The sequence below is a fragment of the Berghia stephanieae genome, chromosome 9 (genome assembly GCF_034508935.2).
Source record: "Berghia stephanieae isolate SIO BIC M18660-M18661 chromosome 9, UCSD_Bste_1.3, whole genome shotgun sequence".
In the NCBI taxonomy this organism is placed as follows: Eukaryota; Metazoa; Mollusca; class Gastropoda; order Nudibranchia; family Aeolidiidae; genus Berghia; species Berghia stephanieae.
The window spans coordinates 17,340,926-17,360,430 of NC_088368.1; the positions used below are offsets into that span (position 1 = coordinate 17,340,926).

At 32.4% G+C, this 19,505-nt stretch overlaps 1 protein-coding gene across 13 annotated transcripts in view; it reads right to left on the minus strand.

Moving 5' to 3' along the window:
- The window catches only part of LOC144979807 (voltage-dependent calcium channel type A subunit alpha-1-like), a 591,855-nt gene that overhangs the window by 98,029 nt on the left and 474,321 nt on the right, over window positions 1-19,505 (minus strand). For 10 of the 13 annotated variants that reach the window (XM_078926926.1, XM_078926929.1, XM_078926922.1 and 7 more), the window contains 8 exons: window positions 18,947-19,067; window positions 18,035-18,135; window positions 15,744-15,871; window positions 14,869-15,017; window positions 13,013-13,042; window positions 9,026-9,158; window positions 8,278-8,467; window positions 7,459-7,565 (listed from right to left, as the gene is read on the minus strand). In XM_078926926.1, coding sequence (XP_078783052.1) covers window positions 7,459-7,565; window positions 8,278-8,467; window positions 9,026-9,158; window positions 13,013-13,042; window positions 14,869-15,017; window positions 15,744-15,871; window positions 18,035-18,135; window positions 18,947-19,067 — 959 coding nt within the window. The remainder of the gene's footprint in view (window positions 1-7,458; window positions 7,566-8,277; window positions 8,468-9,025; window positions 9,159-13,012; window positions 13,043-14,868; window positions 15,018-15,743; window positions 15,872-18,034; window positions 18,136-18,946; window positions 19,068-19,505) is intronic. The other 3 variants (XM_078926927.1, XM_078926924.1, XM_078926925.1) reach the window with 1 other exon arrangement.

Sequence of the window (19,505 nt, forward strand, 5' to 3'; positions counted from 1 at the left end):
TTTTCTTTTTATCAAACTGCTTGTACTATTTCAAAAATATTACAGTTGGTGGTTAAAATATCTATTAGTTCTCTTAGTAGATATGGAAAATCAATTATATATCTACTCATAAATATAGATAGTACTCGTTCACGAATCTATGACATTTTTATATTAGTGTGTGTTCCACTGAAAGATGACTCCGTATAACATATTATATTATAGTACATATTATGACAATGCCGACAACCTTTTCCTATTGAGTCCGATACAAAGTTCCCGTATCAGATTGTGACGGCTATTATTACTTATCGACCTCCCTACACATCATTTGAATAGCATATTAATATGCCAATTAACGAATACTTTGAGGAGATGAAAACATCCAACAACTTCATCAAACAAAGGGCGATTAGGTACGACTCTAAGTAACTGTGAGTCTTTGACACTATCCTGACCTGACATCTGTACACAATTTCCATCCGAAAAAATCACCTCTCGAGTTTTGGAACATTATTTACACGGACATGCTCAATCGAATTAGTATATGTCTGGCTAAACTACATGTTGAAAACTGAATCTGTGCTCAAGAATACGAACTAGGGTTAAAATCATACACTTTATTGAGAAAATTAAATTAATATAGTTTTAGAAATACAACAGGAGGAGAGGAAAAGATATATACTTTTATCATAATTTAATTTTTAATACCCTTTTTGACATCTTCTAGTTCATCAGAAATTATAACACACTGAGAAAGTGGATTCCATAGAATTACATCATTACTTTGTTCAAAGTTGAAATGTGGATTAAATTATCAACAATTAATGTAAAAGGGGGTCTTGTCAAATTAACTGTTTGATGGGTCTTAAGACATGCATCATCAGGTAATGTATATTTTATTTTGAAACCAACACCACTACAAATCAACCAAAACCCGACTAATTACAATCAAATTTCAAATTGTATTTTTTCAAAACTTTATTATTCTTAGATTTCAAACCGAAAAATTGATCTTATATGAACGACTTTAATCAGATGCTTCTGCTTTGCAATAAAGATCGCCTATAGATGTGGAGCATACGAAATAGAGTCTTTACTCTTAGATTAAATCTGATGTGCTTAAAACCTTTTCCCCGAAACCTAATAAAGTAATTAATTATGACTGTGAATCATGCAATCACAGCATTCACTCAAAGAAAGACAAAAAAATCATTTCAAAAACTGTTGCTTTTTATGAGTGGCCAAACAAAATCGTGAAAAATGACAAACAAACGGTATATGAAAGACACAATAGCTAGAATAGAAGAAAGGATAGAAAATGCTAAGGTGAGATGTGTGGTGCCGCATTTCTAGAGAGTGACACTAGCCCAATATTTATAAACTGTGTGAATTAGGTCATGTTGTAAGTGACAAATCCTGTATTGGAGAGCCTGGTGATGTCGGAGACAGATGCAAAAGAGGGGGGGGGGGGAGGAGAATAAAAAGGAAAAAGAAAGAGAGGACGAAGAAGAAGAAGAAGAAGAAGAAGAAGAAGAAGAAGAAGAAGAAGAAGAAGAAGAAGAAGAAGAAGAAGTAGAAGAAGAAGAAGAAAAGAAGAAGTAGTAGTAGTAGTAGTAGTAGTAGTAGTAGTAGTAGTAGTAGTAGTAGTAGTAGAAGTAGCAGTAGTAGTAGTAGTAGTAGTAGTAGTAGTGGTAGCAGTCGTAGTAGAAGTAGAAGTAGAAGTAGAAGTAGAAGAAGTAGAAGTAGAAGAAGTAGAAGTAGAAGTAGAAGTAGAAGCAATAGAAGTAGAAGTAGAAGTAGAAGTAGAAGTAGAAGTAGAAGAAGTAGAAGTAGAAGTAGAAGTAGAAGCAATAGAGGTAGAAATAGAAGAAGTAGAAGTAGAAGTAGAAGTAGAAGAAGTAGAAGTAGAAGTAGAAGAAGAAGAAGATGAAGAGAGAGAAGAGTAGAAGAGAGTAGTAGTAGTAGTAGTATAGTAATAGTAGTAGTAGTAGTAGTAGTAGTAGTATAGTAGTAGTAGTATAGTAGTAGTAGTAATAGTAGTAGTAGAAGAAGAAGAAGAAGAAGAAGAAGAAGAAGAAGAAGAAGAAGAAGAAGAAGAAGAAGAGAAGAAGTAGTAGAAGTAGAAGTAGAAAAAGACGAATTGGAAGATGAAGAGCAGGAAGTAGGAGCATCACTGGAATTAGCAACAGGAAGATGAGTGGGAGGAGAAAAGAAAAAAAATGAAGAAGAAGCCAACATATTGAGATGAAGAAGACAGGCAGAAGCAGACGACAAAGACGGAGAAGAGGAACAAGGTGGAGGAGGAGAAGAGAACATTTAATTTGTATGATAGAATGATATCCCCTTCAGTCCAGAGATTCTTCCCCTCTAGTAGTATTACCCAATTACAAAGAATAAGATGTCGTAGATAATCTCAGAAAATGTGTGGATCGCTGTGCATTGACAAAATATTGAGTATTTTATTTATTCATTAAAATCGAAAAATGTGACCCATTGAGTCAAAGCGGAATGAAGTTAAATGGATTTAAATGGGGGAAAAAATGAATTAATTGCCAAAAACAATAGGCTAGTGCCAATAATTTTTTCGATTGTTCTCTTTAAAGGAGCTGTAAATTATTTCAACATTAAATTCACTTATCGTCATCTGATTTTTTCTGGACATAATACCGCTTTGTTTTGACGGATCACAAATGAAGATGATATTCGACTTTTGGGCAAAATAGCAATATAACGTCTTTTGTCAGTGCATTCTCCCCCCTTGAACTTGTCCATTAGAAATATAGAGGATTTTCATGATAGTGTCTTTTGAATCGAAAACAGTAATGTGAATATCGTATGCAGTTGAATACAAAGGTAGAAAAAACAAACAAACATGGAAAAACAAACCAAAACTTGAAATCACAGAACCAGAACGTTTCGGTTCTGACCTTCGTTCATACCTTCTACTCCTACAATCAAAGCAATAGGGTAGAGAGCAGCAAGCAGTCCATTGATAATTGAAAATAACATGGTAAGGAACATGGAAGGACTCAGGGGTAAAAGAGTACCAATGAACATTGAATAGTAAGTAAATAGCAATAAATGTTAAAAGATGATAAGCCATGTTTACGAGAAAGTGATAGTATAGTAGTAGTATAGTATATCAATGCCTGGTCTTTGAGTGTACTCTACATCAACGGATTAACTTAACAAAAATAGACTAAAGTAGAAAAATGAATAATGATCAGAAATAAATAAACAAATAAATAAATAAATAAATAAATAAATAAATAAATAAATAAATAGTAAATAAATAAAAGTTTGGTTTCAAATAAGATAAAATAGCCAAAGAGCGGGACGCACCCATCCGTCTAACTTTTTTTTTTTGAAGGCAGTAAGCGGTGGGACCGTAGAACAAGGCTCCAAGTCTAGAGTAATGAATATCTATCTACCAGCTCTGCTTGGATATCAAATAGGCCTACTATTTTCTTCCCATTTAAGCCGTCTACAAACCCAGAATATTCAGCTTTGAGCATCTATGAGGAAGTTTGTCTACCCAATCAATCTTAATTTAAGGGGTAAATAATTTGTACGTCTTTGAGGTTTAAAAACGTTTGGTCGCTGTGATAGGATTGGGAGTAAAGAAACAAAAGCCATTGGTCGGTTTATAGTTTACAAAGTCAATGTGAATAAAATTTCAACCATGATTGTGTGGTAGATGGATTAAATGTGACTAAATTTTTGATGAATTTGATATGAACTAAAACATTATTTAACGTACTACTAAAACAAGTAACAATTTCTATGCTTAAGATCCTCTAAACTGCCCGAGGCACAGCTTTGAAGAACATGTTTCTTCCTTACCATATATCGTCTAAAATCTATGGTAATATAGAAGACTATGCATTGATCAATTTTGAGAATAAGAATGATGCACATATGATGTCTATAGCATGCATGTAATGCATATGTCAATGCCTATATTTTATATAAAATAACATTTTAAACGCGTATCTTTTACTTATATATTTCAGCACTATCTAACTCATTCTGATACACAAAAAAGTTTCTATAAAAAAGACATCAAAAACACAAATATATTTGTAAAGTTTTACTAAGCCAAGTGGAAATTTTCAACCTTTTATAAACCTTAATTTTTATGCTATACAACTCACGAATCACGTTAAACAAAGAATAATTTAGAAAACATATTATAGTGCCACTAGCGTTTTAAATGTCTTTTGTTTAGTAATTGATACTTTTGAACATTTCAACAGCAAGATGAAAGATAGTCCGAAACCTTTTCTATTTTCTATAGTCAGTCATACTCTATCCTTTTAAAGCAATTTAACGATATTAGAATACTGACTGTCATGGATCTACTCTATTATTTACAGTTGACTCTCCAACAGAAAAACCAATTAATAGGCTTCAACAGTGGTGACGTCACTTCCCTCGTAATGACGCATAGTAACTTAGTAACTGGTTCTAGACTATAGGAACGATGGCGGACGCCCCTATGAAATGTTCCTCCGACGAGCATAAAAGTGTCTCCAGAAGAGAACAACATTATAAATCTGATCATGTTTTGACTTTTATACATTCTGATCACATGACAAATGAAAAAGTTCTAGCCAGCATGCAGAATATATTAAAAAAAAAACAATTTTCTTTGTTTAGAACCAAACTGCTCGTTGCTGGGCGGACGTGACATCAGACTATTGAATCCTATTGCAAACATGATGAGGACACTAGCAATATACAAGTCATAACACATGAAAAATACATCCATTCAACAATCTACAAACATTCCTCATGAGACATCGGCATTCTAAAAATGGCAGAAGCACAACTAGTAGCATCAGCAGCAGCAGTGGAAGCATCAGTAGCAGCTTGCAGCAAAAAAGACGAGCTGCAGTGGGTACGAGACAATGCACACATACTGCACAAAATACAACACGATGATAGCGTGTAACATTACAGCACCGATCAAAACTGACACGGGACAGGAAACCATAATAGTGTTATTGTTTGAGCATTCTGTTTGTTTTCTCCGATTAAAGTGTTTTCAACGTGATTTTAATTGTTATTCAAGTGATAACTTGACGTTGTTGTCAAAACAGCATGATGCAGTGTACATTCTAATGTTAATGTTAGCAACACTTCGTCTTGTTGTTGTTTTTAGTGTTGTTGTTGTTGTTGGTTTTAACAATTAATTTGCACATGACATCATGTCAGAACATGATCACACAAGCAAACGGAATAGAAAGCCTAAACTTTTCATAAAGAAACGTAATGAATGCAGGCGTAACGGAGATTTGATACTGGAAATAAGGAAACGAGAGGGAACTAAAAAAAGAAGAAGAAATAGGAAATAATAAAAAGAAACTAAGTTTTATCATACGATAAAAAATATTCCAGAAGGAATAATATTGAGCTACTTTTGAGTAAAAGTATTTTACGAGAATGAATTTATATAATATAATATTCAACTAATAAATAAAAAAAAAACAAAAAAAAGACGGACGATTTCAAAACAAGAAAAGAAATTGCAAAAAAAATGGATAGGAAACAAGATGAAACGAAAGAATTACTACAAAAGGAGAACATTATAATATGTAGTTGGTTTGAGGTTTTGACATGATGGCATTTGAAGTGGTGACAATAGACGGAATGGATTGGTCTAGGAACGAAGAGCTAAGATGCGATGCAATGCAGACCAAGATTACACGAGTATTATTTCTAACATTCTTTTTCAAAGTCTGCAGGGCTGGAGTTCGAGTCTCGTAGCCTCGGAATCACTTACCTATCAATGGCACTGAACATATAGCAAAAAAAAAAACAAAACAAAACAAAAAACATAAATAAAACATATTAGGTGCAAGAATGGTCAAAAGAAAGAATACATAAAGTAGAATCAAAACATAACTGAGCGTTTACATCGTCGTATCGAAAGAATAGAACAAATCCCAGACAAAAGATTAATAAAACAATGTGTAACAAAAACGGAGATGATTTAGTTTTTATCCCTCTCATATGTAAGGCTCGTTTGTTGTCTAGATTTACAATGCTCAAGGGACATTTTGTGTCTATTCAAGTGGACAACTGCAGATACGAAGAGCTAATCTATTGAGACATTATTGAGATCTATTATACACAAAAAACTTTTTGCACGTAATCCAATCTATCGCAATATTCTTATATTCACTTTATTTCAAATGGTCGTCATATCTTTTCCATTCGATCAAGGACTTGGTGACTCGTTTATTTTCAAACATAAGTGGTGTTTTAAGACAATATTATTATTGAATAAAATATCAAATATATACATGATAATCGTGACTTAACTAACAGAATTTTGATGTTTTGTTTCGGCTTCCACTTTTTCTATCAAATCAATAGAGTGATTACGGTGAAATTTCGTCAATAATTTGTTAAATTCTTATTGCTATATACAAAGAGAACTTTCTTCTTTGATACATACAAGAAAGTTATACTATTTTAATAGTGTATGAAGTAATTGTTAACTTTATAAACTAATGTTTACTTTAAGGGTTATCCATTAATTTTAGACGATATTAAAATAGAGCATTTAAGTGGTAGTTGTGGTTGTAGTCTTGGCGGCGGTGCTGGTGGCAGTAAAGAGAGAAATGGTTAATTCAGCCAATGATGTCAGGAAGCAAGTACACACAAAATACTCAGCGGTTTGCAGCAGCAATAGCAGCAGAAGTAATAGTTTAAACCCAGTAACAGCAATAATGATAATGATAATGATAATAATATGGTCATTATGTAACCAAGGAATAGAGAAAGGGTATATCGAGGAAAGATTCATTCGAAGATAGGAGATAAAAGGCCCGCGTGAGATTGGAAAAACTTTATATTGAAAGGCGACATATTTTTTTTATCATCATGGAAAGGATAAATAAAGCCAGGCACCAACAAAAAATACACACTGACGCAAAATAACACACCGCTTGGAAAAACAAGACGTAACAAATAAACAAACAAACGAACAAACAGAAACATCACAAACAAAACAGAACCACAAATCGACACGCTAGCTGAAATAATTAAGAGATGGTGGAAGAAAAAAATGAAACGAAACGCAAAAAGTCACACCACAGCCGAAGGCTGAAAGGAATAGGAAATATCCGTCCCGTGATTCACACGGTAAAAGAGAGAAATTTATTGATATCCTTATAGGCAAAAAGAACAGTTTGTAAAACATAAAACAGAACACTGAGCAAAGACCCAACATCAGTATAATAAATTATGATAATAGAGATATGAATATTCATTTTATATACCAACCTATTTTTAAAACATTTGGAGTTATGCATATGGAAAAATTATTACATTTGTTAATCTTATTCTTATTTAGACAACTGCAGTCATCATAATATATAGAATATTGAAATGTGACTATTTAGTTTAAATATTAACACTTTGACAAGTTCTTATAAATGAACCTAAACTGAGAAAAACGTTACTTACTTGAAGGCAAAGGCCACCAGGGCGCAGAATACAACCGTTGCGTCTAGAATGTTCCACAAGTCCCGGATGTAAGAACCAGGATGTAAAATTATCCCAAGGTCGATTACCTAGACGGAATGATACGGACAAAATATATTGTTTAGCACAGAAAAGATCTGGACTCGCAGATGTATGTTATCAAATAACATGTTTGATTACTCACTGATGTACGACCTTAAACATTGTTATCACAGTTATAGAATAATTTGAATAAAGGTGATGTGTCCAACATTAATAATTTATCTTCAAAGAAACCCATTTACACTCGCTTTTTAAGGTGGATCCGAGCAAAAGGCACATGTTTCTATAAATATAATGGAAAATCAAATTTTAAAACAAGTTATATCTAGTATTCTGGAGAAAGTTAAACATTTTATATTAAAAATTCAATTTAAAACAATAAGAATTTTTTTTAAATTCTAAATATTCAGAAAAGAAAATACGTACAATTGTACAGCAATTGCTGTTAGGTTACCTAAACACTAAGAATTCAAAGAACATTCACAGCTCTTTATGGAGCCATAGAATTAAGTTGTCTTGAGCTTCAATATGAGACTATGTATGCAAATCTATCTTTTGTAAAATAAAACACGGATGGTTATTGCTGTTGAATGTTTATGTCGTATAAATTTAAGGTTTAAACCTAAAACAAATCAATTTTTAAAAAAGTGGATTACCTATTAATCAAAATTCGAAAAGTTTCTAAAAATGTACAATGATATTCTGAATCTGAGGACATCCTGCAAAGCCAAAGTATAGATATATTATACTCTCACTTACTTTTAAAACCAATTCAATGGTGAACACGCCTGTAAAAACGTAATCGAAATAATGAAGTATTCGATTTCTGTATGATTCCTCAACTACTGGGTCCTCAGCTGCTAATGCTACCGAACTGGCGGAGATGACGATCATGATGAACAAATCAAAGTATCGGAGATTGACGACAAAATGGCAGAACCGACGAATTCTGGATTAGGTAGAAGACAAACATCAAAGCAGTAAGTTACTAAGAAATCAAATTGTATTTTAAACAATATAAAAGAAAAAAAAAATACAATTGGATTTCACTATTAGATTATAAACCACTATATGTCCACACAAATCGTTTTTTAAAAAGAATAAATAAACATTTGTGTTCATAAATCATAAATAAAACACAATTTCAGAACAACATACTAACTAAATACAGCAACATTTTTAGTCTTTTACTTTGACAAGTCAATTTCTTGAAATATATTTGGACACATTAGAGTATTAAATGTTTATCTACAGATAGTCTAAGTAGATGTATAAATGTTCAAATACTATTGACAAGGTGGAATATTTTAGATGTATAAATGTTCAAATACTATTGACAAGGTGGAATATTTTAGATGTATAAATGTTCAAATACTATTGACAAGGTGGAATATTTTAGATGTATAAATGTTCAAATACTATTGACAAGGTGGAATATTTTAGATGTATAAATGTTCAAATACTATTGACAAGGTGGGTTACTTGGGTAAAGGAAACTGTAACTTACGGGTTTGACGGTCTAAAGACGAACATGGAACTGTAGGGCAGCATTGGTTTTGGCCCTTGTTGAAATCCACCGCCCTCGTTTTGACTGTTGGCTCGGGGTTGGAGATCAAGGGTTGCATTGCTGGTTGTGCTTGCTGTGGAGGAAATGTAAGTGTGAGTTACAAAGAAGTTGGTCTAGAATAATGATTTTAGTGGTTACAGATAATGGAAAATTTTTAAAAACTACTGTCATCTACCAAAGCTTTTAATCTTCATTTTGACCAAAGACACATCCACAGAGCTGCCTTCTTGAAATAAAAAAAAACGTAGTTTCCCAGGTATAAAAAGAGAAAAAGTCACTTTAAATAGCTTTACAAATAAACAGTTTGCTCTCAGCATGGCCCGAAAATGCTCCAAAGTCCTGAATGTTCTAAGGAGCTAAACTTTCCTTTTGAAAACTTTTTTTTATTGAGTCAGAGAGACCTTGCAGCTCTGGAGATGGAGGCAAAAAATCGTATTTCTACGAATTTTTCGTAGTACTAGGGCAGGTCTGCATTCATTTACAATAATGATCGACAAAAATGAATGACCCTTACTTTGTCAACACGTCAAAAACACGAAACTTCCAAATATCCATCTATTTCAATGATAGTCAATTTGTCAATAATTCGAAAACTTGAGAATGCTATGCAGACTCAGGTTTGAGATTTTTATACAATTGATAAATGATTGCAATTCTTCGATATTTGGAGTAGAAGGTTTCTGACCAGAAAAAATAGACATTTTTTTAGATACGTCGCAAAGCAATACAGGCTACAACCCCCCCCCCATCCCCCACCAAGCACGTAGATGATTAAAGTGATTTATTTTACCTTCAAATAGATTTAAATCCAATTTACTATTGATGGCACAGATTTTTTTTTTTCACCATTTATATTTTTAACAAAAAAATCCCAAAAATCTAAGCTACAAAATTCATTAACATTTATGATTATTTTTCTATTTAAATTAATAAATAATTACACTTTAATTTACTGCCAAGGAAATGACATCATTTTAAAAAATCTTATTTAATTTACAAGATGATAAAACATTTACTTTTTATTCGCCCCACACCTCAACTACACCAAATATAAAAATATCCTGTATAAATAAAAATAAAGATCAGCCTGTCAAGGATATTATTAGATTTATCTTGACAATAATAAATGTGATTGGACCTTTAGAGAAAAAGCTTGATGTTCTGATGAACAAATTTGGAATGGGCATCTATGATAGCCTTAAAAAATTGACCTGAAATAGGTTTTTTAAAAAACAACCTGAATATAGAGAGCAAGGATCGGAACAAAGTAAAATCTTTTCAAAGTTAAACTTGATAATTTTAACTAAATTGTTGCCAGTGAGTCTATAATTTTGTATACAATAATCAGATTTGTTTGTTTATAACAAATGAAGAATTGTTAAACCAGTGAATGTAGTATAATCTTTAAGCCTTAAAAAGAAACGTATGTGTGATGTAAATGATTCCAATGAAACTGCTATTCGGTGTAAATATTTCTTTTTTTTCAAACACCTATTTGTTGTTTATTTATATTTTTAAAAATCATTTCAGTACTAGAAAAAGTGGGCTGGTAATACTTATATCATCAAGGGCCCTGTAAATCATGAATCACTATTTTAGGTTCGTGCATGGAACATGATTATAACAATCATGTTTACAGGGGAAGGAGAAGGACAATAAAAGGGAAGCCCCATCCACTCAATCGGTTCAAAACCTGTAAAATGTTTGATGTTCACGAATCATTCTTGTTCACCAGGTTTCCAGTTTATAAGACAAATCTCTCTCAACTGGGATTTCTCGACCCCAACTCGAAACATGCAATTTCAAAGTAGTTTTAATTTGTATAATACTATATATGTTAAAAGGTTCAAGAAAAAAGGTCAAAATAAGTAAAAATGAAGTGAATTAGTTAGTAAAGACAATGTATTAAAATGACCTAAATTTTTACAAGAATAAGTTCACTAAAAATAAAGATAATTAAATAGATGAAGATTTTCTGTATATTTTCGCGTTTGTATTTATTGCACTACCCAATCTTTGTTTCCCTACAAGTAAGAAATGTCAATAAATGGCTTTTAAAAATAAAAATTAAGACTGAGGATTGGTGAATCAACGGTTTACAAGATGTAACAAAAATATTGTTGTCTTCTTTGTTAACTTCCAAATCGTAATAGGTTTTCAAAATGATAATAAATATAGACAAGTGTCTAAAGTATTGAGCCTCGTGACTCAAGACTGGTATTATCACTTAATTAATCATCGATGGAACTCAACAAAATGATGACTGATATAAATTGTGTGTCTAATATTTATATTTGAATTGTAAAAAGATAAAAAACTATGAGAGCAAATTTATGTGAGATCACGTAAAGTAAAACAATATCTTGGGTATTTTATTATTTGTAAAATGAATAAAAAGGGTTGAATTGCACATATCTTTCTACAATATTTCCATCAATTTAAAGACTTAAAATGCATTTTGGTATAAAAATTAATTTATTATATTATATTATTATAAAATGTAGCATTAAAAACAGTAATTTATAAAATATTGTAACATTATATTCGATGGAATGTTTATGATCGATGCTTTACCTTTGCAGATAACATAAACAATGAGCTTAAGGGCATAACTCAAATATTGAAAACATGCCACTTCAAGTTTTTTTTAAACTGACGTTTTCAAATACATTAGTATTAAATTAACTATGCTTGGTGCAATAATGTCAAATCGAATCAATGAATTGTTGAAATAAGTCTTTTAGGATCCAATTTCAATGAATTCATTAAATAAAATAAATCATAAAATATGTAAGGTGAAACTAAAAATAAAAATACCACCCCAAACCACCACCATCACCACATCTAAAAAGGACGTTTGTGAATTGAAGATAAAATAAAATGAATGTTGATTTCATGTTTTTAAATAGTGTTCAAAATATGTGACCAACCACATCAAACTGGTTCTATTGCGGAAGGGGGCGGGGCGGGGGGGGGGGGGGGGGGAACTAAATCTTGAAAATCAAATCTATAGAATAAAAAAATAAATTAACGTTGAGCTCAATTTTTTTAGATATCTTAAGAATGATTATAATTGCCTAAACTGCAAGAAAATAAAATATATTTCTGATCGTTTTAACTTAAAATTTGCTATGTGGTATCAAATTTATCTGGACACAATACCAGATTGTGGCGAAAGGTCATATACAAAGTAAAATTTGACGAGGAATCAAAATTTGTAGACATGATTGAGATATTGGCAACCCTGTAGATTCATCGTTGGACCATTTGAATCAAACGCCGAGCAGGTTGGACTATTTTGCCCTGGTTTTTATCCATTTGCAGCTGGCATTTTTTGATCATCGACAAATTTTTATTACACAGTTGGGTCTAAGTTCATTAAATCCTGATAGCGCACTTGATAGAACACTCGTGTCACAAGAAAAGGGATTGTCATCGATCCCAGGTTTAGTCCATAAGTCATTGGTCTGTGAAATCCGATGGAAAGTACTTTGCGATAGACTAAGGTCCTACAAAATCAGACTGCAAATTATAGAATAAACTCCGGCTCCTCGAGTGAAATGACTACTGTTTTGGGTTCGTCATTCCTCGTGGAATGCACAATGACCAACCCGGTGGCTAAAGAGTTAGAATCAAAGGCTACAATCCATTCCACTATTAAATTCTAAAGAATACTCGGCTCCATGGAAAGCACTTCTCCAAACAACTATTTTCTGGCCGGGATATAACTCTCAATTTTTTTATGTTAAGTACCATTAAAAATCTCAACAATTTTCTTTGTGCAAATCTCACATTATAAGAATAAATTTAAAACAAATTAATGGTTGACTCAAATCCCTTTTCCACTAAAAGATAAAAAAAAGATAATTAAAAATGGCATTCCCATGACCCATGCAAAGTTCAAACCAATGTATCATAATATTATACCTCCTTCTTCATTGTTGGTTTTTGGCTTCGCTGTAACAGAGTCATCAATACAAATTAACTACGACATGACATAAATTTAAAGACAGACATTTATCAACAAATGCTTAAGATTGATAGTTGGAGATTATTTTTAAAAAACAAAACAAAAAGAATCAACAGCAAACAAAGAACAAAACAAAATTAACACAAAAAATAAATAAAACAAAACAATAAAACCAAAAATAACTTTTTAAAAACATAACACCTAAAACAAATATAACATCAGAAACAAAACAGGTTGACACGAAAGAAATAAAAAACAAAAATCAGATATAGAGATACAAGTTCAAGATTAATAAAATATCATCCTACCGAAATATTTTTTGGTAAAGTTGATTTGCATAATGTTTCAAGTGCTGATATATTTTTTTAAAAATGCAAATAAATATCTTAAAACTCCGACAATACACACTAAACCATTTATCGGAAATAAAGAATCAGCTATAGATTTACAGATTAAATTGCCATAGCGTTTGGTCCGTCAAGTATAACTACTAACAAAAATATAAAAATGGAAAGGCTTCGGATGGAAATAGTTTTTAAAAAAATTGAAGTTTCTGGCGCAAATACTTCATCGTCAGTAAAACAATACTCAAAGGAATGTTGAAGACACATTCAGATGAACTCGAATAGGAATTCAATATTATGAAATGCCGGTCTAGGTTTATCTATATGATTTCCTGATTGACGCATACTGACAAACAAAACCACTCAAGTAGTCTGTAAAACTTCAGCTTGCTCCTTCTCCAATGAAGGCTCTTGGCCATTGTATCTGATTCAGCTACCAGTCTTCATGCGGACCGGACCATAGCCATCGTTAACATAGCCTGACACTAGAACCCTCTAGGACTGGCAGTTTGACGTCATTTTTTAGGTTTGTGTAGCGTCTAGTTGTCGTTAGAAGAGCTCAAGGAAACAAATTATTTCATTGGTTGAACTATTGAATACAACTCACGATTTGCTTTCATTTGTGGTAAAAGACTGGCCTTTTGACGTCATTTTTTGGTCAGTGTCAGGCTATAACTTTACGATGGCCACGACCGGACTCATTGTGGTCTGTTTTGCTTCAACATTCGGCCCATCTTGCATTTAATTTTGTATGTCTTATGGGTAGAATTTATAAACTTTCTTTCAGTTCAGATAACCAAAGTTTCATTTTCTGTTCATTGTAGTTTTAAATTCTTCCAATTTGGCAAATAGTTAACCCGGCAGGGCTGCCAACTGTACGCCAATAAAGCGTATTTTTCGTATACTTTGTGCACTTTGTAAGATGGCTTGCCTTTTCTCTCAGAGTTAATACAAGACTCAAATCTTAACATCATACTGCAAAAAAGTTGTTTCTATTCAGTTTCTTTTAAAGTTTCGTGACATTCTTTGTGTTTCCTGCAGTATAACATATTCTAATAAATTGTTGTTTGATAGCTTTAAATGGTTTGTTTAAGTTGCTTCATATTATTTTCGATTGTTCCTTAACCTTCAGAAATTTTTCTCCCACACAAACGTCTTATGAGAATTAGTTATTTCCAAAGTTACGCAACGCAGAACATGTGATAATATTTAATTGTGGGGATAAATATCGTATTTATCCCTGTTTATTCGAATGAGATATAAACATAAATATAGAAAAAAAAAGCACAGACATCCAAAACTGACGTAATAATGACATTTTGGACAATGTCAATGGAATAACAACTCGGAATAGCACCAAAATGTCTTCAAGAATTATAGAGGGCTATTCCATCATTTATATATGATATATATACATTGAGCTATTAAAAAACACGGAAATGACGTCACACACTCATACACATACACACCTGTATCCGACATGTCGTCATCGACGTTCCTGGCCAGTGGCGAGGTGACCGATGAGCCCTTCGTGTTGGCCATGTTGTCTAATTTCTTCTCTCGACTGGAATCTTTGAGGTTGTTCTGGCTCAGATTGATATCAACCCGGTTTCCAGCACTTGGAGAGACAAAGAAAAATAATAATTATTGTTAATATTTTATTAGACAAAAAACACAAACACAAATATGTAAATTTACATATTTGTGTTAGTGTTTTTTGTCTCCTGACGAAGGCTAAGGGCCGAAACGTTGTTTGTTTTGTGTTGTTCCCTTATATATGATTCACATCTACTCACTTTATTTTTATCTCCAAAAGATACAAAGCTGCTAGAAGCTGTCGACTGTAAAAAGTAATAAACAAAAATGCATATAACAGCCTCAAAAAAAAAAAGAAAAAAAAAAAAAGAAGAAGAAACTACAAAGTACGGAACTGCCTCGGGCCCAAAACCCTTCTTCAGCCAACAACAAAGAACAACAAAAACACATAAATACATTATCTAAATACCAGATGGACTGTATAGAAATATTTGTTACGTCATTTCTGTAAGTAATATGATCTTTGTTTTATTGTATTTTATTGTTGGCTGAAGAAGGGGTTTGAGCTTGAAACGTTCCGTGTTTGGCGGTATAATTGTTCATTTTTGGAGCTGTTACATATCAGTTTTGTATATTATTTTATGTTTAGTTGTATTAATAATAATAATAATAATAATAATAATAATAATAATAATAATAATAATAATAATAATAATAATAAATGGCATTTATATAGCGCTTTACTCCGTTATCACAGGCTTACAGTGATATAAAACAAAACATATTACACTGTAATACAATGACTCACTAGTTGAAATTTGCCGTTTTACAGTCCTCATTGTTCTGCGGTGACGGAGGACAGATGTTGACGAGGGGTGGACGACCCTGCTGGGCTGAAAACTGTTCGGCCATTTCCTTCTCCAGTTCTTCTCGCCTCTGTTATGGGGAAGATCATCAATGTGTGGAAATCATTAGTAACGAATCCATTTAGAATTAAATAATGAACTCCCTCCCACACCCTCCCCCCAAAAAGTCATGAATGAAAAACAAGAAAACGTTAGCAAATTAACCCACTGGGGGTACCGATAGCTCAGTTGGTAGAGCACTCGCTTCACAAGCAAAGGGACCGAGATCGATCCCGGGTGCAGTCGAGAATTTTTTCTGAACCCCCCTGTCAATCCACAGTTCTTGGGTAGCTGGATCTGCATATATCTACACATCGATTTAGAGTTAATTGAAAACCAACCAAGGAGTGAAGTTATAAATGCGACCCACTGCCTCCATTCGGTGTTATGTTCTAGTGAACTAGATTCCAAATATTTTAAAGTTAAAGTTTAAAAAAACCCAAACAAAACCGGTTAAATTTGTGTATCTCCGTTTATTCCTCTTAATTAGGCAAATTATTACAATTTAAAATAGAATTTTATAAGCTAGAAATCAAATTTAATTTTTAGATTTAAGTTCTTATAATATATAATACCGTTTCGCGGCAATTTTTCAAGAATTTAAAAAATAATCAGTAAATTACCTTTAGATATAATTTTAAAAAAAAATTAAAGATAACAATAACGGTTTTGATGGTGATGACAATAATAATAATAATAATAGTTTAATAATAATAATTATGATGATGATGATATAATAATAATAATAATAATAATAATAATAATAATAATAATATAATAATAATAATAATATATAATAATAATAATAATAATATAATAAATAATAATAATAATAATAATAATAATATAATAATAATAATAATAATAATAATAATAATAATAATAATAATAATAATAATAATAATAATAATAATAATAATAATAATAATAATAAATATAAGTCCATGCTTCATTACTAATGGTGAAGTTACTGCTTGATTTAAGTGCTAGAGAACGGTGTGAAGATAATGTGTTAACTGTCCCTCTGATGATGATGATGACGACGACGACGACGACGACGACGATGATGATGATGATGATGATGATGATGATGATGATGATGATGATGATGATGATATACAGAGGTGCACTACAGAAGAGTGAAGAGAAATCAAGTTATGGTCCTCCCAGGGACTTCACTGCCTTCGTGCCTTCTTTGTCAACGACAAATCATAGTAGGTTGATCAGATCGTCACCCTCTGCATTTACTTTATTCATTCTACACATGATTAAGGTTTATCGAAAAATACGGTAATATATTTGTGGTTAGATGCAAATTGCTTTGAATAATATTATAGTTGTGTTCATTGAAACAAAATTACAGTGGCGGTAAGGACCTCAGTGTCTTGTTTTGGTCGTTTTGTAAACAACATGTCTACAACGTGCTGTTGAATATCCATCTTCCTTTGCTTTTCCTGGGTGTAGTGAAGTAATAATACGTAATGGTGATGGATGATGAATTAATAGAATTTAGTTGTTGATGATAACCTCTAAAACAGGATATTTCGCTAAACTGCTTTTTTGAAATACAAATAAAAGCAAGAACCCCCCCCCCCCCAAAAAAAAAAAAAAAAAAAAAAAAAAAAAAACAAAATAAAAAAAAACACAAAAAAAAAACAAAATACAAAACAAAACAAAAACCAAAAAACAAACAAACAAACAAACAAACAAAACAAACAAACAAAACAGAACCAAACGAAAACGAAAAAAAAAACTTCCAAAAAATAAAAACAAAAACAGCAAACAAATAAAATTACAAAAGCAATAAACAAAACAAAAATACCCCCCCCCCCAGAAACAAAAACAAAACAAAATCAAAACGAAATAAAACAAAACAGTAAACTCACAGACAAAAACAAGGCTTTTTAAAAAATCCAAACAGTTTGATGAAAAAACAACCCCAAAATTTAAACCAAATTTAGAGGTTGCAAAAATATTTTAAAATGCTCAAGTACATTTTTGTGTTGATCGCAATAAAAAGAAAAGATATTCTATAACTGGCTCTTGATTGGGGCTATTGCAATATTTTTTTCTCACAGATTCGTATGCGACATAAAACAAGTCATTCTCCTCCTCCTCTTCCTCTACTATCTCCTCCATTCTATTCCCTATTTTCCTCCTCCTCCATTTCTTCTTCTCCTCCTTTCAAACTTACCAATGCCTCTTCCTCCACTTGTTCTTCCTCGGCCGCCGTGAGTTCCTGAGCGTTCGCCAAATTGTCGACGGCGATAGCCAAGAACACGTTCAGAAGGGTGTCTGGTGAGGTTTGAGTCAAGGAAACATAAAACATCGGAAAGAAGGAGGAGCTATTATCAATTGTGTGAGTTATCAATGTGTATATTTAGTCTACGAAATTTGCAAATCTACGGTTAATTGTTCGTATTTTTGTAAAATATAATAATAATAATAATAATAATAATAATAATAATAATAATAATAATAATAATAATAATAAAATAATAATAATATATACTTTATTCATGAAAAAAACAGAAGGAAATTCGTTTACAGACGTGGCATGCATGAAAATGTATAAACACAAAGTTGAGAATCTATGGCGACAAAGTAGATATACAACAGCACAAAAATGTAAAAATATACAACCAAGAACCAATAGCAGCACTTTATATATTAATTTGATAGATTGAAATATCTCACTGTAAACACGTTTGGATCTTTTTTTATTTTGTACTTGTCTTGTGTCCTACGTTAGAAATAAAGACAGTAATATGGAGGACATTAAGTATGTTGTAATAGTGAAAATATATTATGGGGGAGTAGGGCTCAGCGGTTCGGTCTTTGCTTCGTACCCGAAAGGTACCAAGTTCGATCACCCGCCGCTCTCTGTATGGCTTTGAGCAAGTCACCTCGCTAATTCATTTTGCGGCGCTATCACTGCGGCTAAAGCCTGGGTTTTTTCCAGTCTTCCCTTGGTATAGACCCAAGATACAAATGTCCCCTATGGGATGGATAAAGGGAATTTTTTTTTTTTTGTATTTAATTTTTAAAATATGCGTTACTTTATATTTGGGATTGTCCAACCTGGACAGTTTATGAGAAAGGATACAGTTTCCAATGAGCACCAGAACAATGAAATACACTGAGAAATACATTCCACCATCTTCGATTCCTCCACGAGCTTGGATGCCGTGGTACATTACTGTATTCCAATCCTCTCCCGTCAGGATCTGTCGAAGGGAAGAGCCGAAACGTTAAACATGATATAGGGATTCGGGAGAGGGTGAGAGGGAGGGAGTTGGGAAGAGAGAGAGAGAGAGAGAGAGAGAGACAGAGGGAGAAAGAGAGACAGAGAGAGAGATATACAGACGGATAGAGAGAGAAAGAGAAAGAGAGAGGCACAGACACACACACGCACACACACACACACACACACACACACACACACAGAGAGAGAGAGAGAGAGAGAGAGAGAGAGAGAGAAAGAAAAAAAAAGAGAGAGAGAAATAAAAAACTGTTATGATTGTTCACATTAACAGCTATTATTAAAATCAGATATTTTAAGAATTCCATTTATCTGTCATTTTATTTCTCAGTTTATAACTGTACAAAGGCATTTTGACGAGGACAACTAATCGCCAATAGAGATTTCTTGATATTCCATTGAA